Here is a 23379-nt window from a genome sequence, read left to right on the forward strand (position 1 = left end):
CGAATTCTTGTATTTGTACAATATACCGCTGTCCGGATAATGGATTTTTCTCAGTGCATAGACTTAATACTCGTCCAGTGTTACGATTGTTGCTAAGAAGCTGCTATCTCGTTTGTCAATTCAAAAAAAAAAAAAAAATCACTGATTTTCGTATATGTTTCTTTCCGTTCATTTATTACCAACCGTAGAACGAATTTTGCAGCACAATGATACAAGTCCAGTTTTTCAAATAGGATCACGTGACATTACGATTGATTGATTTCTACTTCCTCAATTATTTCGCAGACGGTAAAACGATATTTTTTCCAAACAATATCACACACATTCTGAGAGTGAACGTCATCACATGATGTTGATGGACGTCCAGGTTTTGCGTCGTTCTCGATGGATGTCCTTCATGATTTGAAACGCTGAAATCACTCATAATACTGGGTTGGGTAACATATATGCTGCCTCGTACATTTTCTGCAACATTTTTAAGCTTGCAAATGTCTTAGCCAATTTGAAACAATAATTTATGCACAAACGCTTCTCCTGCTAAATCTTCATTTTTGTAACACCACAAAATCATCATAAGTACCGGAACACAACTTCACTTTAATGATTGCAGTCCCATAATGACACAAGCTAGGATGATGTAGTTAGCTTTAAAATGTTTGGAAAGAATCTTACTACGCGGCTGTGACGGGAAGAAGGTCAAATATAGTTGGATCGTAAAAGTGAAGAAGAGTTTGAAAATTTCATTTCTTTCTGGACATACCTCGTATTTATACTGTATTTCTGTATATATATACATATATATACAGGGTGGTCGTGCATGAATGTCGGAAAATTCGTGAGATGAATCTACAGGTAAAAACAAGCAAAACATGTCATATGAACTTTGGGTGAATGCGGCTTCGTTTGGACGCTAGAGGCGTCTGAAATGTCACCTTCCGAGGCGGCAATTTGCAATATCTCAAGAACGGAGAGAAATACGAATGTCGGGTCAAAACATATCAAAGGAAACCCCATCCGAAGAATCCAATTATGCATAAGTGGTGGCGAAACAGTGGCGGCGCTAGACGGGGGCGCAAAGAAAGTGAATGAAACATGGAGAAAAGTGAACAATTTACACTGAAAAATTGTAGGAGGGGATGTTACTTGGAATATGCAACAACAAATATTAATGAACAAAGGCAACAACGGTTAGTCTATAGGGACTTTATGGGAGGAGGATTGTAGGAATACAGTATCTTTGTAATGGTGAGAAATAGGAATGTCGGGTCAAAAGATACCAAAGGAAATGCCATCCGAAGAATCCAATTATGTATAAGTGATGGCGAAACAGTGGCGGCGCCAGGGGAAGCATAATGAAAGTGAATGAAATGCGGAGAAAGGTGAACAATTTACACTGACAAACTGTAGGAGCGGATGTTATATGGAACATGCAGCAACAAATGTTAATGAACAAAGGCAACAATAGCTACGCTGTAGGGGCACTATGAGAGGTGGAGTGTTGAAATACAGTATCATTTTAACGGAGAGAAATAGAAATGTCGGGTGAAAAGATATCAAAGGAAATCCCATCCGAAGAATCCAATTATGCACACGTACTGCGGAACAGTGGCGGCTCATGGGAACTGCAAAGAAACTGTTAAACACTCTTAGTGATGAAACGTGCAGATCGTAAAAAACACGTATGAAAGATGAGACCCAGCGTACTGTAAAAACAAGAGGTATTGTACTTACCATGGTCAACATAATGCCATTCTATAGCAGCTGTTCAATATATCCTTGTTCTTCGAGACAGACAGTTACACGATGGCGTAAGGATAGTCTGACTGGTGCCAATATCGCTGGCGTTTGCCGTAATGTGGCAAATGCAGCACATACACGCTGGCGAAGATGTTCAACATCATGCAGGGGCCGTGTATACACGAGACTCTTCACGTAACCCCACAGGAAAAAATCCAGGGGATTGAGGTCGGGTGAACGTGGGGGCCATGCTTGTCTTCCACCACGACCTATCCACCTGCGTGGAAATGTTTTGTTTAGATATGCACGGATGGTGTGACATGAGTGGGCAGGGGCGCCATCATGCATAAACCACATACACTGTCGTGTCTTCAGTGGCACATCTTCAAGCAGAATAGGTAGGTTCTGAGTCAGAAACTGGAGATACGATATTGCGTTCAATCGCTGTGGTGAGAAATGTGGTCCCACAACGTTGTCGCCAATAATACCAGCCCACACATGCAATTGGAAACGCTGTTGATGCTTCGTCTCTACAATTGTATGCGGGTTGTTGAGTGCCCATCGATGGTCATTGTGAAAATTTGTGATGCCATCCCGTGTGAATAATGCCTCATCCGAGAACAATACCTGTGTTAGAAAGGCTGGTGATACACGGCAGCGGCGGTATAACCAACGACAGAAACGTCGTCGGGTTTCATAATCACCATCGTATAACGCATGCGTTCGTTGTACGTGGTATTGTCTGAGATTATTACTATGCAAGATGCTTAGCACGACTTGATGCAAAACGTGTTCCTGCCTTGCTATTCGTCGGGTACTAATACTCGGGTTCCGGGTCACATGTCGGAGTACCCTCTCTTCCAGGGGGGTGTTCGAACGCGTCGTCGTCTCGGAATGTCTGTGTTGGGAAGGAATGACCCAGTGTCCCGCAATCGCTGATGAATACGAATAAACATCCCCGGTGCTGGAATTTGTCGATCTGGGTAGCGTTCCGCACATAACCTACGTGCTTCTTCTGCATTACCTTCCGCTAAGCCGTACATCAAATGCATATCTGCCATTTCGGCGTTAGTGTATACTACCCTATTCATTGTTGTGCATTGCACATAGCGCTTGTCAACATCAACACTGTTTCACACGACACAAAGTAAACCACATTCACATACACATGGATTACTGCCCTGCCTGTAGAGTGTAGCACTAAAACGCTTGTGCTGTTACTGTCATTGCCCCATTCAGTACGAATGAACTGTGCGCTGTCCTCTGCATCTTCGATGCGAACGCTCTCGTTACCCACGCTTTCACTACTCCTATAACTAACTCTACTACGCGACGCTCTGCAGGCCCCCTTGTTCCACCTACTAGCTATGCGCCCTCTGTCATCGGACATGTATCATACAGTACACCTAGAGTTGTATTCCTTGTTTCCTGATTGCTTTCAAATAGTTGTGTTTTCACCAATTTCAACTTTTCTCCATGTTTCATTCACTTTCTTTGTACTTCCCCTGGCGCCGCCACTGTTTCGCCATCACTTATACATAATTGGATTCTTCGGATGGCATTTCCTTTGATATCTTTTGACCCGACATTCCTATTTCTCACCATTACAAATATACTGTATTCCTACAATCCTCCTCCCATAAAGTCCCTACAGACTAACCGTTGTTGCCTTTGTTCATTAATATTTGTTGTTGCATATTCCAAGTAACATCCCCTCCTACAATTTTTCAGTGTAAATTGTTCACTTTTCTCCATGTTTCATTCACTTTCTTTGCGCCCCCGTCTAGCGCCGCCACTGTTTCGCCACCACTTATGCATAATTGGATTCTTCGGATGGGGTTTCCTTTGATATGTTTTGACCCGACATTCGTATTTCTCTCCGTTCTTGAGATATTGCAAATTGCCGCCTCGGAAGGTGACATTTCAGACGCCTCTAGCGTCCAAACGAAGCCGCATTCACCCAAAGTTCATATGACATGTTTTGCTTGTTTTTACCTGTAGATTCATCTCACGAATTTTCCGACATTCATGCACGACCACCCTACGTTAGTTTCATCTCTCACAATTTTGTAATGAGGCTAAAGGAGATAGTGATGATGAGTTATATTGTGACGGTGGAATAACGAAAGTAAGAGGAAACGGGAGAACTTTCAGAAAACCCAAGCGCACTGCTTTTGTCCACCACAAAATCTACTTAGAGGAAGATGGGATCAAACCAGAGACCCCATGCATGACAGCTGATCGCTCTATGACTGAAACACCACGACCCGTTTACAATATGTAAGTAAGTAGAAATCCCTTTCAGCAGAACTTATCAATCAGTAGCAAGAATGATGTAATGTTTAATTTGATCGCCAAGAAGTATGTATCAGAATGTATTCTCAACATACAATTTCATTCAGCTGGGTGTGATCTCGCCATTGATACATTTCTTTTTTGAGCCTAATATAGTTAAATAAATTAAATTTTAAGAAATAATAATAATAATAATAATAATAATAATAATAATAATAATAATAATAATAATAATAATAATAATAATAATAATAATAATAATAATAATAAAACGGTAAAAAGAGGAGCACTAGTATAAAACACAATGATGATAGAAGTCAATTAAACAGAAATAATTTCTTGTCAATTCTGTAAAAATTGTCAAGCTCTCTATCTAAAACAAGGAACAGCTAAGAACAGCAGTCTTAAAATTGTGTTTTAGCTTAATCTTTCTAAACATCATTGCTTAAAAAGTATCAGTCAAATCTCATAAAATTTTCACTTTGTTAATATAGTAAGTCTAAATTTACAGTATGTGCTTCAAGAATCTTTCAATTAAAAAAAAAATCTCATTTCCAATTCATAATAACTAAAATCGTGCTATTTCGTATGCTATGATTTGGTACTTTAAAAAACCTATCATCTTTCATAAACAGTATTCACTGATATGAGCATTATCTAGTATAAACATGATATAATAATAATAATAATAATAATAATAATAATAATAATAATAATAATAATAATAATAATAATAATAATAATAATAATAATAATAATAATATTAATAATAATAATTTATTTCAGTGCCACGAACAGCTGTTGTCAAAAATACAGCACATTGTGTGGTACCAGAGTGCATTGTTATACATTACGATGGAATAATAATACTAACGATAATAATAGTAATAATAATAAATCATAAAACAATGTAAAAGGGGAGCACTAATATAAAACACAATGAAGATAGAAGTCAATTAAGCAGAAATAATGAAATAAAAAATTCCTTGTCAACGCTGTAGAAATTGTCAAGCTCTCTATCTATCTAAAACAACGAAAAGCTAAGAATAGCAGTCTTGAATTAGGTACATTTTTGCTTAATGTTTGTAAACGTCATTGTTTAAAAACTCTGTCAGATCTCATAAAATTTTCGCCCACTGATAAGTGTTCTTTGATGTTGGGAGTTCTTGGAGGTGCACTGTTCTAACTATCGATGTACTCGTGTTACAGATTTTTACCTCTGACTGATACAAGATAGGTATAGCTTTCTCCTCTGAAGTTGTCGTTTCTGTTTCCGGATCCAATTAGCAGAACCAGTCGCCTGAGTCACAAATTAACGCAGTTTTAAAGTCCATGAAATTGTAAATTTTAATAGTTGCCGGTTAGTCCGTCTCGTATAGAGACATTAGAGATTGTTCTATGAATCTTAGGAGGAATTAGCACAGGTGGGAAATATTAATCATATTTATTCATAGAAGAAAGTAAAGATTCTAATTGGTTCCAACGTTTTTGTTTCGTAATTATCTTTAGAAATCACATTCCTCTGTCTATTAAACTCTATTAATTGACTAACAGTGATTATTTTTCCTTATTTGTAGCAACTATCTGCTAGGAATCAAGACAATATGGTATTCTCTCCATGGAGTTTGACAACTGCTTTGTTGATGTTGCACGAAGGAGCCGGGGGAAATTCCAGGGATGAATTAGAGAGAGGTCTTGCTCTTTCAAATAACATAGAAGCAACGAGATTAGCCTATACAATAGTCGTTTCTGATATTTTGGTAAATATCTCTTATTTCCTTCTATATTATTATTGTAATCCTGTGTTGCAAACTTGAAAGATGTTCAAATTCAGTACAGAGTATTCTCTATATTAGATAAAATCAAAAGCGTTACGATTCTTCTAGCAGCATGTACGGTCAATAATTTGCAAGAAAGCTTTAAACATTTCCTTCAGGAATAACAATCTCATGTTGTGTTGTCAATAACAATATTAGTAATCTTGGTAAAACTTTGTTAATGTGTCTATTTTCAGAATAATAATTCTACAAATATTTTGGACATTGCGAATGCATTGTTCCCTGATGAGGAATTTCAGCCTTTACAAGAATTTGTTAACGAAATCGTAACAACATATAACGGAATAGTGCAAGAAGTTAACTACAAAAATGCCCAAGAAGCAGCAAACACAATCAACCAATGGGCAGATAAAAGCACGAGGGGTCTCATTAAGGAAGTTGTTTCTCCAGGTAGCCATTTTCTTTATATTTAGTTCTCAATCAATCATTTACTCTTGAAATTTCTTTATTTATTTCTTCTTTAGATTATTGTATGTAAATTAAAACTCTAAGTGTAGAGTTGTTCTGTCGTATAAATAAACAATTATTTTAGTTTGAAGAATGTTTACTTCTGTTACCTTTGAGTAAACCATTCCAATGTCTGTTAAAACAATTTTAATTGTAGTTATTTAGAAGTTTGTGATATACTGCATTTTAAAATTTTATTCGTATTAAAGGTTAAAATTGTTAATGATGTAACAACAAAATTGAAATGTTAATGGTACCGAGATATTTTACAAAAAAAAAAAAAAAAAAAAAAAAAAAAGTCAGCATATACTGTATCATATACAGTGTTTATGAAGTTATGATATGTCTATTTATTAACATTATTCAATATAAATGTCAACTATTACAATGTTGCCAAATCATACAATCCACTGAATAGTCAAAAAAGTATTAAAATAAAATTAAATATAATAAAGCTTTTTTTCAGTTTGTTGTCTCATACAACCAAGTTGGTAATAAAGTACTATAAGAATTCATGTTATTATTATTATTATTATTATTATTATTATTATTATTATTATTATTATTATTATTATTATTATTATTATTATTATTATTTTATAGAAAAGATGTAATAGACTTGTAAGGGAGTACACATAATATTTAATGTTTTTGACAATACTAACATTTTATTCGCACTAACCTAATATAGTCTGTCATAAGTAAAGGTTTGATTGATTGATTGATTTTGAGTTTTACGTCCCGTTCAGCAGCGAGGCTACATGAGACGTGGACCTACTGATTAACGTGGAATCCGAACCACATGAGCTCCCTCCGGGAATGTCATAAGTAAAGGAAACTACTATATTGAAATACTTTATTTTTAGTATAAAGAAATTGCATCACTTATATATTGATTTTTATTAAGAAGTATAATACTTATCTTGAATTCTCATTATAATATTAGTTTTATTCAAAATGAAATTTTCTAGTAAACGAAATGAACCTTGTGTTCTTTTTCTTCTTCTAGATATGCTGTCTCCACCTCCTACTCTTATATTGAGCAATGCTGTATTCTTCAAAGGAATGTGGAATTCTCCGTTTAACTCCAGCTACACAACTGAAGAAAATTTTTATCCAGAGGGCTACGAAGGAAATCCAATCAAAGTTCAGATGATGAAGCAACAACAAAAAATTTTTTATGGAGATATCCCTGAAATGGAGTGTCAAGCTCTGAAGCTTCCATATGACGTAAGATAATGACTTATTAATTTATTTATAATTATCATTTATTGATTTACTTTTCTCAATTGATTGTTTCTACTTTCTTTAACATTTTCTATCAGTGAATACGCTAGAACGGACAAGAGGCCGGCACCTCCTGGTGGCATTATTCCCCTTCGACATATTGTAATACAATTTAAGGAATGTAAAACTATTATTTTCGTTATACAGAAAATAACTGCCCACTACAAATGTTTCTGCCCTCCGCTTCCAGCCTCCAAGGAATCAAATCCAGCACCGTCACTGTTTTGTAAGCGATGCTCAGGAGTATTTATAATAGAAATGATCAAACATATTATGAGACACTATACCAAGTTGATATAGTCTGTTTAGCGTTTCATATTTGTTGTTAAGTTTAAAACACCAAACAAATTTCTTGCTAGGTAAAATTAAAAAAGAAGCGAAGCACTAACATTTCGCCAAATATAAGGACAATGAAAATGTTTTTTTTCTTTTAATTTCAACTGAATTTAAAGCGTGACAATGTGTTGTGTTTTAATATAATGTTGGTAAAGGGCTTTGGGAGATAATAAATCAAGTTTGTTGCGGGCAATTAATGTATAAGCAATATGCTAAACGGGGTTGGAGAAATGTCGGAATTTTAGTTCCCAAGGAAAAATATGAATTGGTGCTTCAAGATCAATGCAAGCTAAAGAAGCAAAGATAACACAGCATAATGCATTGTTCTTATGTTCTTTTCAGCAGGAGGGATTTTGCTTGCAGTGCAATGTTAGTGTGAGTCACGCCACCTTGTTTCGGTAAAAGCACTGGTTGATCGCATTCCACACACAACAGATAAAAGCTTGACCATTGAGAAATTTGTATATTTTGTGGGGAGAAAAACTTGACAAACCACAAAAAGACTAAAAGCATTTTTTTTAGAAATACAACATTTCTGCTGAATATGATCATATTGTAAAGTTTACAGAGTATTAGAAAATAGCACGTATTTTGTGTGCTATTAGGTCCCAATTAAAGTTAATGGCTTGTTTGATTTATTAAACCATTCAATACCTAAGATTTTGATTGAATTAGCAACTGTATAGTACGCATAATATATAGCTCAGTATCGGGGTGAATACGTAGCAGCTTTATCTTTTATTTCTTTAATATTGTTCCAGAAATTCGTTGATACTTGTCTAAAATTCTCTGAATATCTTCTAGGGTAAAAATGTTGTTAACATAGTAAGGGACGCCATCTATATAACTCGCGACCGAAATGAAAGCTTGGTAAACATAAATGTCAATGAGTCTAGTCTTTGCCGCGTATATGAGTGATGTAATTGAGAGACTTCATGCTGTCTCCTTGAAGAATTTCAGTACGAAAACAATGATAGTAGAGCCTAAATCTCCATTGATTTTCAATTTAATTGTCCTGTTGCGATACACTCCTTGAAGTATGGACAGAATACTGCAATTGAATCCAAATTTGTGGAGAACTTAAAATGGATAATCGTATGGCAGGCTATCGAAAGCTTTTGAGAAATCAATGGATAAAATAGCAAGGGAAATGGGAAAATTATTCACGTGATAGGCAATAAAATTTCTTACGTTACCTAAGGTTTCATGAATTAAAACACGTTACCCATGACCGTATTAATAGGAAATAAATAACTCTCCTAAGAAGCACTAGATACAGTGTTAAGATTTAAAGGCCGTATATAAAAGACTGATCAGGCGATAATTGTCAATGGTCATAGAGTTAAGCTGTTTAAGGATTAAGAGAGTAATCCCGTGGGGAGAGATTCTGCTGACGTACGAGTTTTTCGATTTTTATTGAAGATATCTGTAAGAAAGGGGGCAAAAATATTAATGAAACAACAACAAAATTCTAATGCTAAGGAGTGGATACCAGTAGATTTGTCACAATTCTCTAATCGAATTGAGCATTCAACTTCATTGATTGTAAAGGGACTGTTTAGGTGCACAACATTACATAACATTGCATGAGATTTTAATAACTATTCAGTACTACGAAATGATAACTTCGATTTTATAACGTTTCTTACTATTATTTCTTTAGCCTACACAAGAAGTATTTGGACTTCCGCAAGGATCACACATTTAAGCGTTAATAATTTTACGTCATGATGGATCTTCTTATCACTATTGCGACAAACATTAAACTGATTTCTGCATGTAATCATAAATGGTGAATGCTAGTACCTTTTCTTTCATATGGGAAGGTAGAATGAGTAAATACTGTATATTATGTAATTACATAGCGCCAAAGCAAGAATCAATTGATATAACACATTAACTGCAGTACTTGGATGTGGATTGTCACATTGAATATTTATCACTTTTAAACCACAATGTTCATTTACTATAGCAATTCTCCACAAGATAATTTTTTATGTTTATAAAAATGAATTAATGTGTCGTGTGTACATTTCTCCATAACTCTGCAACGCCTGGAGCAATTTTAATTAAACTTGGTAAACAAATTACTTGTAGTCTTTAAATGAATACTGTCGGGGTAAAACAGTATTCATTGCTACGGGATCGCTCAGATAGACAGTTACACTCCCGATGGCGTTTAAATCTGAATTTATCCTTGATTAGCACCCGGGGGTACCGGGGTGAAATGGTAAATGCATAAATATCGAAAACGACCGATATTAGGGTCGAATCATTAGTTTTACGCGTCGTTAGTTGTTGGCAGTCCTGACGCTGTTTATGTCAGGAAGACCCCCTGAGCACTCCTAGAGAATAGTGGGATTGTGCGACATAAAAATGATAAGTAACGACGGATTTTAGTGTCGAATCCATTATCTTCAGGATCGCTTAGGTGAAGAATAACATTCCAGATACCATTCAACTTCCTGTTCAACCTTCATTATCAGCCTTGGGGGTAGTAAAAATGAGACATGTATAAATAATTTTAAATGGCCGATATTAGTGTCGAATCCATAGTTTTCGGGAACTCGTTCAAATGAATAGTGATACTACCGTGCCGATTAAGTTCATCCCCCATTTGCAGAGAGTGAAGCGCGGAGGGTGAAAAATAAAATGCCAAAAATGACTGATATTTCTGTCGAATTCATAGTTTTCGTGGTCGGATAAAACTTTGACTTGTTGGAACTACTCACACGACAACGCCCCTAGTATCTGTAATTTGTTACCAAACTTGAAGGAGCATTTCAAGGGGAAGAAATTACACTCAAATCCAGCTGTTATTGAAGCTGTGCAGGAAAGGCTCACGGCGCAGCCAGAGACTTTCTTAAAAGCTGGCATAGTGGCTTTACAGCATAGGTGGAAAAAGTGCATTACTATGAAAGGAGACTTTTTGGAAAAATAATACTGCTTATAGGTCAGGGACAATAATTATTGAACCACCCTCGTATTGTAACTTTCTCCTGCTTTTGTGCTACAATATGGAAACAGTAAAATGCAAAAGGTTCGATAAATATATTTTTACATTTATTACTGCCTTACTAGTTTTCCCTCCTCACGCATTTCCCCTTAAGTGATCGCCTTTACCCCACTTTACTCTACACTCTATAATAGCTATTTCTTAATTTCTCGCAATAATGTCGTCGAAATCGTGTCATTATAACTTTTGCATTATTATTATTATTATTATTATTATTATTATTATTATTATTATTATTATTATTATTATTATTATTATTATTATTATTATTATTATTATTAAACATAGAATTCCTTATCTTTTCAGAATGACAAGTTTTACATGTTGATTTTGCTTCCTTACACGAGTTCTAATATTAATAATATGATCTCCAAATTCACAACAATGGACAACATCTTAGAGAAGATGTCCGAAACAGATGTAAAAGTCTCCCTACCTCGCTTTACAATTGAAAGTTTACATAACCTCAAGGAGTTACTGGAACAGGTAAGTTTGGAAGATTTACTCTGTTCGTAGGATAACTTTCGTAAAATTACCAACGTATATCCTAGATATAACAACGCTACTCACAATGAATTGGACCTCTGATTCAATCCGAGATGATCTGATTTTGTGGTGGTGACCATCGTGTTTGTGGGTTTTCTCGAAGTTTTTCTGTTTTCTCCCACATTTTCATTCTGCCTATTCTTTCCTAATCTTTCACTTTTATTAGGGTCACGTAGGTGGGCCTTATAATTTTGTAATATTGGTATGTATATATGTGCTTTCGTTGCTGTTGAACGAAAACGAAATTTTGAATTTTTTTGTAATATATATATATATATATATATATATATATATATATATATATATATATATATATATATATATAAACTCCATGGTTCCGGATACTTATAATAACATTTAAAAACAAATTTCTCACCAGAAACTGTAACAAAAAACAGTTCTGGTTCTGGTACATCGTTCTGGTCAGAAATGTGTTTTTAAATTATATATATATATATATAGAGAGAGATAGATATAGATATAGATATATATAGATAGATAAATATAGATATAGATATTACATATTGCCAATATAAAAGTAGAAGTCAGGATTGAGACTCATGTAAGAGACTCCCAAGATAGTAAAAACTGTTTCCAGTTTGTCGACAGACTTTTTTGGCAGCAAACACAAAACCAGTATAGAAGAACATTTGCGTGATTCCAAAACAGCAATTTGAAATATGTAATACGCTGACATAGTGCCATTTGAAAACAATACAACTTCATAATGGGTTGGCAACACTGTTAATCCTGTAACATCACAGTATGTTAAACAATATTTCCCTGACGATGTTTGCATGGCGCAAAATTTCAACATTTTTTTTTGTCTATTAGCTCAAAAATTACATGGACGCATCAAAATAGAGAAAACTCAATTTCGGAGAAGAATGAGCAACCTACTGTACAAAGGAGAGATGTATCGTACAAGAAAGACAGAGCCTAGTTGTAGAAGCAAGAGAAAATACTTTAACTTGTTCAGTAAAATTGAAAATATGGCTATCATCAATTAATTTAATGTTATAGCTAACAAAAGTAGACAGGGTGCATATTGTAAAATTCTATTTAAGTAGGGCAAAGGTAGTACAATTACACTCGGAATGGTTTTCTTCCACTACCAATTTTATTTCAAAATTTCCTTTCTAACCGGTATAATACAAAATAAGTAAGGGTTCTCTAACGTTTTGGGTAAATTGGCGTTTCTAGATTTGATGGTGTCGTGAAGGATTTCTCACAAAGCAAGCTAAGTGAGGAGGAGTAGGACTCTCAATGCTTCACGGCGAACAGAGAGGGGTTGGAATCACGATAGAGCTGCACTGCAAGCTAAGCGGGAAAGGAGGCATAGAGCTTCACTGCAAACTAAAGGTTTGGGTTGGGTAAGACTCTTCCAGAGCTCCATTGCAAGCTAAGGAAGGCAAGTGGACTAGCCAGAGACTGATGTCAGTTGCTGTGATTCTCCTGGTTTTATAGCTGTTCCAATGTCACGGTGGCGCTGATGGTTTTTCTTCGTCACTGATGTCACTGGTGTTCCTGTTATCTGCCACTGTGGTAATTCATAGTATAAATCACGAGGTTAATGTTTATAAATATAAGCACATATTGGCTGAAAGGTAGATCAGATATGATTCTCGCCTTATAAAGTAAGTCATTATGGACAAAACAAAAGTAAGGAAATATACTTTTTTGCAGTTAACTATTATGAAAATCTATAAATGGACTTTGAAAAACATCAACTAGAAAAATATTTCAAAGTGAAAAAGGTTGTATCTCCAGAAACAATGAATACAGAATTGAAACACCGATGGTATTTCATCTTAGAAAGAAGAACTTTCTACTCATGCTTTCAAGGCGTAACAACAGCTATTACACAATGGGAGTTTGAAGAAGAAGAAATAGAAGATAAATAAAGAGACAAGTTTTTTTGTATTAAAGAGAGCAACGTATTAAAACAACTCTTTTGTTTCGTGTTTAACTACTTATTGTTTTACATTATGTGGCATAACAAAGTCATACTATATGAAGTGATTGGCAACTATTTCAAATTTATACATCACATAATCAAATTTAATATTATGTAACATTATATTCAATATGTAACCTATGTTGCAAAATACAATTCACTCATAATCATACAAGAATATAACAATTTATTCACACTTTGGATATTTAACGGTACTTAGCAATATATAGAAAGTGTTTCAAAAAACACTGACAAAGTTCGGGAGGTGATTTCTGACACCAAGTAGAGACCAACCTGGGAGCACAGATGCTTCTTTTCAGAGTTATAGGCTGCCGACAACAGAGTAATTTTTAAAGGAATAATTCATTTTAATGGTTCATAGCTCCAAAACCATAAGAAATAGCGTAGTCGGATCAAAACTTTACTTAGGAATTACTATATACGCTTTCCAAAAATACATGTTTCAAAATCCTATGGTACTCACGCAACAATTTTTATAGTGAGACTTTGATTACGGGCATATAATTTGAAGTACTCACCAACTCCCTCTATAAAAATTGTTGCGGAAGTACCACAGGATTGCGAAAATTGGATATTTGGATGGAACACAGAATAGTTCCTAATTAAGTCTTGACCCAACTACAGTAGGTCCCATTTTGGAGTTATGGACCTGTAAAGTTGATTTTTTCAAGTTGATACATATCACGTTGATATTTCCGCTTCACTCAGTTAAAACTTTGAAGACAAATAAGAAAACACATAATTAATAGAACAAGCCACAAAAAAAAAAAAAAAAAACTTCTAAACAAAAGACTCAAGATTACAATATTTTTGTTCCTGTAAAAAATACTCCAGTGGCCTTTACGATTCAAGTAATCAATTTTCTACCCCATAAAACAACATCATAACTCTTAATTAGCAATATTTTGTTTCTCTTCAGTTTGGTATCCGAGAAGTATTCAGTGATTTTGCTGATCTAAGTGGAATTTCCGAGAAAGGTAATCTGAAGGTAACTGACATCATTCAAAAGGCGTTAATTGAAGTCAATGAGGAAGGAACGAAAGCCGCTGCGGTTACAAGTGAGTATTCAGTTTTTAATTGATCAAATAGACTGAAGAGAAACACAGAATAAGTTTTGATTCGAAAATGAATATGATTGTTACATTTCTTAATTTTGAAACTGATTGCATAAGCTAATGCTCTTACACTTATTCAAATAATCATACGAAATTTGTAATTCGAATCGTTTATTGTTAATATTCGTTATTCAAAGAATTGTTCTGTTGTTATTCAAATATTCATTATACCAATAATTGCTTTACTGTTATTTAAATATTCGTTATTTCAAATAATTGTCCTATTGTTATTAGAATATTTACTCTACTGTTATTCGAAATTTATTATTCGTTAATCGTTCTATCGCTAATGTTCGTTATTCTAAGAATTGTTCTATTGTTATTCTATTATTATTATTATTATTATTATTATTATTATTATTATTATTATTATTATTATTATTATTATTATTATTACTATTATTATTATTATTATTATTTGCTACCTACCGTTTCCCTTGGGTGCTGGCTCCTGAAGAACTCCCTAAGAAAACAGCTCATAACAATTCTGGTCCAGGCTCATACTCTGTTTGGGCGCTGATTGATAATATTGAGATATGACAAGTGATTTGGCATGAGCCACGTTGGTGCTTTTGAGGCTCAGGTTGTGTTATACTTACTTTAGCGTATGCACACGCATACGTATACGCAACTGACAAGTCGTCTGCTCGCAGGAATTCACACACACATGAATGAAGACGATGATATTTACTTAGGTAAATTCCTATTTATTGAGTATGGATATATGTGGGTGCGGAACGGAATAATATATATATATATATACATTAACAACACACAAAATTCTCACTTGACAGAGCTAAATGCTGAAACAGAAGAAATTGCGCTGCGGCAATCGAATAAGCGAGATGGAGAATAAAAGTCTTTACACTGCATGGTAAATGTAGATATGCGCACACTATATACGAACACTAGAAACATAGCCCTTGTTTAAATATCACTTGCACTATAAATTGACTCTTCGCACTGAGTCAAGACTTTCACTGTGTAATAATGACAAGGGGAAAGGGGAAATGCTGGAAAAACGCTGGTCAACGAAGTATCTTGACTCCAAAAGGACGCTACATATCCCGAAGGTATCTGTTTGTCCTTTTGTTTCACATCCTATATATTAATGTAGCATCACAAAGTTATTCATACTATGACTTCTTGCTATCACTTCTTCTTATAACAAACTTTTTTTTCTAACTCCCCGCTTCTACTGACTCTTGGGAACAACCCGTTTTCTGCACTTAGGGTTGACAATGCACTCTATCAAATAATAAAGAAAATGTTAATGTTTTCTGCATTCATAGACAATGCCAATGGGTCGATGTTATAAGAAAGAACACTGGCAACGTTTGATTTGGTCCCGTGAGAAAGAAGCTTGAAAATAATAGTTAAAAAAAGTGTAGCAGTCTAAATTAATAAATTCTTTCCATGGTTATTGGATTTTTACGCACTACTGTTATACATAAAACAGTTCAGTGAAAAGGAGCGAAGGATGGTAATTGTGTGTATGAGTCATTTCACTTACGACTCCTGCAAGACATTAACACTTTTTCTCACGGCAGGAAGGATGACGTAATATAAGTGCGTGAGAACACGACAAACACAATATTATTCACACACAATATCAACTTCGTATCCAAAAATATTCCCAATCTTAATAAATGTAAAAAAAAAAAGTATATGTGGAACAGTCATGGTTACGAAGACTATAAGTTGGAAACTATTTTAGAGAAAGAAAAAATAAGTTTGCTGCGACGAAGCACTCCGGCTAGATGATAAGCGTTGCATTGAAAAACAACAAGTTCTTTGTTCCACCGTGAGAAACGATAAGAACGGCCGAAGGACACCTGCATACACAGAAAGAATTGAAGTTCTCACCAAAAATTAAAATAGCTGTTCGTTTCTATGAGTAAAATAATAATTTCGTTGCAAGAATAAAAGTTAAAAGGAAATACACTGATCGTCCAAAAACATAGTTTTGTGGTCGGGCAGACGGTCACATATTATTATTATTATTATTATTATTATTATTATTATTATTATTATTATTATTATTATTATTATTATTATTATTATTATTATTATTATTATTATGTATTCTACCTATCGACAAGTCCCGGGACTAACGAGTTATTTTTCTTAGATTCTGGTCTGGAAATATTTTCTTCACGCTTCTCCACGATATTTGGCTTCTTTTAATTTTCAATATTTTCTTCTGTTCTTTAAATCAACGATCATTTGTGGTTGTCTTCTTACTCTTCTCCTTCCTTCCATCTTTATTTGTTCTACTCTTAATGAAATATTTGTTATCCGAATGATTGTTATTTCTACTGTTATTTAAATACTCGCTATCCGAATATTTTTTCTACTCTACTAGTATGCTATTCGAATTCTAATAGCAATATACAAATGCAATATTTGAGAGTATAATTACCAGAACTAATATTTAGCGGAGAGAGTTCGAAAGCAGAGTGCGCTTATAAAGTGCAGAGTTTGGAGTTCAGTGTCTGTTTTATGGTAGGTAGATACAATGTGTGCCTAAGTTCTCTAAAGTTAATTCGATCAATTATTTTATTGCGATTCATATGCAATACTAGTTGTCTTTTTTGTATATACAATATACACAGAAGATTCTCAAAGTGGATGTACCGCTGCGTGAGATTCTTTCTTTTGTATACTGTATACTGAGTTCTGTATTCTTTCTGTATACTGAGTTTAATGTGAGTTTCTTATGTTAAGTCAGCAACTCAGAACAAAATATAAATTACTTGCACTCTTCGAGTTAGCCACAAACACGCCTATAAAATTAGCTGTATTTCTTCCATTGTCTATAGGAGTAATAATAAAAGAAGAAAAGTAGAGAAAGGGTAGTTGTAATTACAGATAAATATCAATATAGATTGCCACTTACGAATATGGCGTTGGACTACTTTTCGCCCTTAGAACAGCTCTGATGCAACACACAGTCAGCTGCAAACTCAAAAGACATTTGCAGCGCTGCTAACAACTGTACGAGTGTTGATTGTAGGCGTAGAGGTTACAATTTGCATCAAGTGGAATATTGCAATATTTCAAGTGCAGTGAATCATTCAACTCTGTGAAAATGGATGGAAGCGAAGATCTGCGCTGAATTCGGACAGCAGTTGTTTAATTATCTTCAGACTCAAAAGTTGGGCGGACAGAGAAAACGTTCAATTTCATTCTGATGTTCTTCAAACTATGTCTCAACAGCTCCTGCTGTGTGAATGGGTGCATTATCAACCAGGAATATGTCGTCATTGCTCTGAAACGTTTAGAACATAGAATGCAGATAATCTTCTAAAATGGGTACATAATCACGGACAGTCACGCGAAAGTAAGTGTTAGCGTATGATCCCCTGATAACTAAGATAGTGCGGCTCATAGTAATATAGAACCACCAGCATGTTTCACTGTTGGGTGGAGACACTTTCGGCACTCCGTCATACATACACGTGGGTCGTGATTTGAAATAATGTGATTTATGGGAGCTGGTTGTTGGTGTGTGGGAAGATATTGCATAAGGACATCGATAGGTCGCAAGTTTAATTAATTCTTTACCAAGAAGGTTAAGAGCCGTCATAGAAGCTAATGGGAACTAAGGAAGATATTAATTTTGAATAAAGCTTTGAATAGTTTCCTAGCCAAACCTAAAGAGTTCTGGTGACATTTTTGATGTCTATAATTTAAAACTTTCGATACGTTAAATATTTTATTACTTTAGAAACTATTCCATTTGAAATACTCTTTACAAGATAAATGTATTTTCGCATTTGAATAAAGAATATAGATTTTCTACAGATCAACCGGATTATTCCCATTGATTGGGTTTAAAAATCTATACATATAATTTAGTGATCGTTTATTTTTTACATAATGATTCCCTTTGCGCGAAATACTGAAGAACTAGATGAACGCTTTCTGCATTACGTTCGGCTCAAGAATATACATTAGAGACAAAAGCAGAAGCATTTATGATTCGATTTAATATTTATGATGTAATGTACTATATTTCATGACTGTGACATATTTAAAATTTCTTACATCCATATGCTTTGTAATAGAACGCAGATTCTTTGTTTAAGAAAACACAACTTTTCTTAAACAGTATTTGAAATTATGCTAATATGGAGTTCTACACGCAACTCCGTTATGAATGAAACACCAAGCACACTTCACTCTACAAGTTGTCCATCTATGTATATTATTACCTTGGTGATCTACACCCTTGTTGAAGCATGAAGTCTATATCACCCAGTAATCCAGATTTTGATTTCATTTGTCCTTTCTGTCATATTTTATGACCTATTCGTATATGGCAATTACATGTTTACTTGCCTGCAACGTCCAGATAATAAATATCTCTTCTCCAAATGGTCATGTTTTCTATACTAGAATGAAGAGAAAATAGATTTGGCTCTAAGCACAGATCTGAAGAACATAAAGAATCTAGAGTATGTTTTTCGAGATAGTTTTTTTTCGCCGTCTAGGTTTCCACGACTAGAAATGTACCAACTTCTTTGTAGTCACAGCACTATATTTAGAAATAGTGATATTTAATGATGACCTAGTTACTGAACTTGTCAGTTTGATTACTTTATATGGAATTACCTCCGATGTATGCAAAACAGCCACATACCATTCTTTAACTAGAAAACTCTATGAAAATCTGAAATCCTCTTTCTGTCAGGGTGAAACACACAATGATTGTATGAACACGAACGTTTTCAATATGATTACTTGAAGGGAAAAGATTTATAACATGAACTACTTGTGCATGATTCACAAATAGCGTTGCATAAGAGTAGTACACAGAGGCGTTGGTTCGTCTGAGTCAGAAAAAAATTACAGGTGCCTTGTCCCGGGTCAGCGGAGTCCAATTTCCAAAATAAATTTTGGAAGGAATATATTGGCACACCTCTTTGCTTTTGATAGTGGTACCATAGTCCATACTCAATTGTTGGCAGAGGAGCATATTAACACCCTTAAATTTTGGTAATTGCCAAAGCAAGGTTGGAATGTATAGAACAGAGGTATGTTTTTTATAAATTTGAACAGTCCTTCTCTTCTTCTAGGATGGGTAAAAAATTGCTAAACAATAAAACTTGCGAAGGATTTGTGTTATTTAATTTTGTATTTCACCCTCTTGTATCTTTATCGAGCAACATTGAAATTTTATATCTTTCAGTTTCATCTTTCCATTGTACGGATTTCCCGGGAAAACTCAACTAAGTAGCCCAGTGTTATTAGTCGCCACCGCAGCAACTGCTGGGGGAAAGATATATTAATGCAATCTAGATTCGTAGTCGTGGGGGTAGATGCCTGACGTGAATTCATTAGTCCAATTGAAGTACATGAGGGATTTTTATGCTAGCTTAAACTAAAACAAATATTTTACAGTAACGAAAAAAAATTATGACAAATATGAGTCGACAACGAAATTTCAAGTTAACTTATATTACAGGTTAAACAGGAACAGATGAAAGAAGACATAAAATTAATACGTACAAAGAAAATAACATGGAAAGGTAAGTAATATTATTTCGCCACTCACAATTATTACGTGAGGCAATCATTACATCAAGCGAAAATTGACTCTAGTTTCCTAAAGTAGAAGTAGTTAAATTAAAAGAAATTCTGATTCGTAAATTCCAGAAGTTATTTCAATTTAGTTGTATTAGCAGTATTATAGGAATATTATTATATGCTCCTTTGGTTACACCTAGTAGTAACTAATGCATAAGGGTTGCTTTGTTAGTAAGCGTAAATATATATTATGTTAGAGATCTCTTAGATATATTGGATATGATAGTTTTAGTATTAATATATAGTTTCAGTATAATATATAGTATCTCCTATTTGCATGTTTTAGTATAGACTTGTATTTCATGTTTATCTTGTAATTTCTTATATTAATACTTAATTTATTGTTTCTTTCAGATATCCGGCGTTAGACTCAGGGGACTCTCGATTCAGCCTTTCTTCTCTCACTTTTCCCAGGATACTTTGCGGTCGGTGATGTCATGTGGAGGTATCGCCAAGGATGTGATAAGTAGAGAATCTGCCCATGCCACAAAATCGTGAAGCCATACGTTACAGCCATACGCATCCTATGATTGTTTTTGTATTATCTGTGAAAGGTTATTCACGGTAAATTTTTCTCAATCCTATTTGTACACCAATACGTGCAGCATGTAACCATTGTATAATATCAACCTGAAGCAACATCTTAAATAAAAATAAACGACAGACACACTACATGTCTACATATGAAGATCGGAATGTTTTGAACCAACTTATATGGCGGAAACGAGAGTAGCCAATCAGACGTGCCAATGATAGTTTTTTTTTAGCTTCATTCAATTAATAGGATGAAGATACATATGGGCAGATTGTCTGTTTTATAACATCCTTGGGTATCGCAAGGTGTCGTTCAAGGGAACAAGTGAAATTCTGCATACGTAATTCCGCTAGTTGGTGTACTGTTTCAAGATGGGCAAAAGTCCCTCACATGACATCACGGACAGGGAGCCAATCAGAACGCTAAACTCGAACTGGGATTACCTGTTCTTTTACATACCTTGGTTAGACCAGAGTGAATACGCAACTACTGATGTGTAAGTAAATATATATACTTATATATACGTAGCATGATATAATTCTCTTTTATTTCTTTTGTATAATAATTCATTATTATTAACATTATTTATATTCCACTTCATTTGGACGTATTCGTATTATTTATATTTTATATTCCTTTACTTACTTCATACAAATCTTTCTGTGTACACATAACGTAGCAACATAAAAATGACAAAAAATTTCTTCATGTCTTTTGCAGACTACTGCCAGACAAGGCAATAACGCTGGAAGAGCAAGTACTATCGGACCTAAGAAAGCAGTGAACATACAGAAGAAAGCAGACACTGCATGTTACCAGAATATCGTAGAGGTATAGTACCAACATCAATATCTTCAACACCCATAAATACATATAGATCGTAACCTGTGTAATAAATTAACAGATGTATGCTTAAACTGTATCAGTTTATTTGAAGTTAACCATGTTATCATTTAATAGCAAGAGAAAGGCCAAAATAAGAAGTGGAAATCATACAGGAATTTTGTTGGTAGATAACTATTTCAACCATAAATCTTAAATTCCAAGGATTAAAGATTACGAGGAAGAAAGGGGCTTGTGTATAGCCTGCTCCCCCCAGTTCTTTGTCACCGGAACTGGAGGAGTCACTACTACTACTACTGCTACTACTACTACTACTACTTTACTACTACTACTATTACTACTACTTTACTACTACTATTATTATTATTACTACTACTTTACTACTACTACTGCTACTACTACTACTACTATTATTATTATTACTACTACTTTACTACTACTACTGCTACTACTACTACTACTATTACTACTACTACTACTACTACTACTACTTCTACTACTACTACTACTTATATCGAGAACAGAACCCAACCAACCCCTGCGGGTCTTCTAACCCGTTCCTACTACTAGTACTACTTCTACTATTGCTACTAACTACCACTACTACTACTACTACTTATACTAAAGCTTCCTTACCACAAGATTTATATCTTAAATCTTTATAACATGCGATTCCGATTCATTATGAACTAATATGAATCATTAGAAACACTATGATTCGTTAAAAATCACTGGGAGCGGGGGCTATACTCAATCCAAGAAAGGATTTGCATCCTCCAAACCTACTTTTCTAGTAGACTTGCATTTTAATTCCATCTTTTTTTGCAAAATCTAAATCGAAATATATGCAGGAAATATCACAATACCTTATGTTGATTACGCTTCGGATATAGTGTACATGAAGCTGCATCAGTTCCCGAAGGAGCAGGACGCTCATACTTTTAGGGATTATTCATTGAGTATGTACAAACTTACAAAGGGGGTAACAAAGTGACTTTTATTCACTTATCGACTGATACCAAAATAAAAAAGAACATACCTGTACTTTATATCTGTATGTGTATTGCCCTTGTACTTTATCTATGACTGTGTGTGTGTGTGTGGGGGGGGGGGGGGAATTTAACGCATATCGCATGTCTTGTGTACTTGGATACTTCTTACTATTGCACTACGTAGAAAATTTATGTTATTTCATGTAGAAGTGGTAATAGAACACAGAAGAAACGCAGATCAGGGTGTTCTCATGTATACTATTACCGTTTTACTATATTTTTAAGCTTTAATTAAATCGTTTACATTTGTATAGTTCGATAAATTTTATAGGTATATTTATTGATTTTTGTAGTTGTTTATTTTATGTTAAAACTTCTTCTTTTTGAGATGCATATTTATTCCACTTCGCCATATGCTTTTGCCGAGAAGATACATGAATAATACTATATTAAAATTAACTGTAAATAATACACAAGTAACAACAAGAAGGAAATGGACATCTCTAACACAGTCATGCAGTGACCGGCTCATTACATCCTCTTAAGATGAGGCTTTCTCCGAAGTACAAGTATATAGGCAATATTTTAATTCTCATCAGTGTGAAAACAAAATGAATGAACTTCTCTTTGATCTCACATGTGCTGGTACGTGCTATCGAGTTGTGTGTGTAGAACTGGAGTCATTGCTTCGTTTTTACGGCTCAAGTATGATCTTTTCTTTTTTTTATTAAGTACAAAGTTCAATCAAAACGCCTGCGAAAATTCATAGGATTTGCAATTTAAATTAACACATACTAAAGAAGTAATAACGGGATACTAGAG

At 34.4% G+C, this 23379-nt stretch overlaps 1 protein-coding gene across 1 annotated transcript in view; it reads left to right on the forward strand.

Annotated features, from left to right (window-relative positions):
- Positions 1–20685, forward strand: part of LOC145685024 (serpin B6-like) — a 56193-nt gene extending 35508 nt beyond the window's left edge. The window contains exons 3-9 of the mRNA XM_081757365.1: positions 5610–5792; positions 6047–6260; positions 7327–7547; positions 11263–11442; positions 14400–14538; positions 19677–19681; positions 20542–20685. Coding sequence (XP_081613491.1) covers positions 5610–5792; positions 6047–6260; positions 7327–7547; positions 11263–11442; positions 14400–14538; positions 19677–19681; positions 20542–20685 — 1086 coding nt within the window. The remainder of the gene's footprint in view (positions 1–5609; positions 5793–6046; positions 6261–7326; positions 7548–11262; positions 11443–14399; positions 14539–19676; positions 19682–20541) is intronic.
- Positions 20686–23379: the final 2694 nt, after the last annotated feature.

This window comes from Thermobia domestica, chromosome 5 (genome assembly GCF_964235325.1).
Source record: "Thermobia domestica chromosome 5, izTheDome1.hap1.1, whole genome shotgun sequence".
In the NCBI taxonomy this organism is placed as follows: Eukaryota; Metazoa; Arthropoda; class Insecta; order Zygentoma; family Lepismatidae; genus Thermobia; species Thermobia domestica.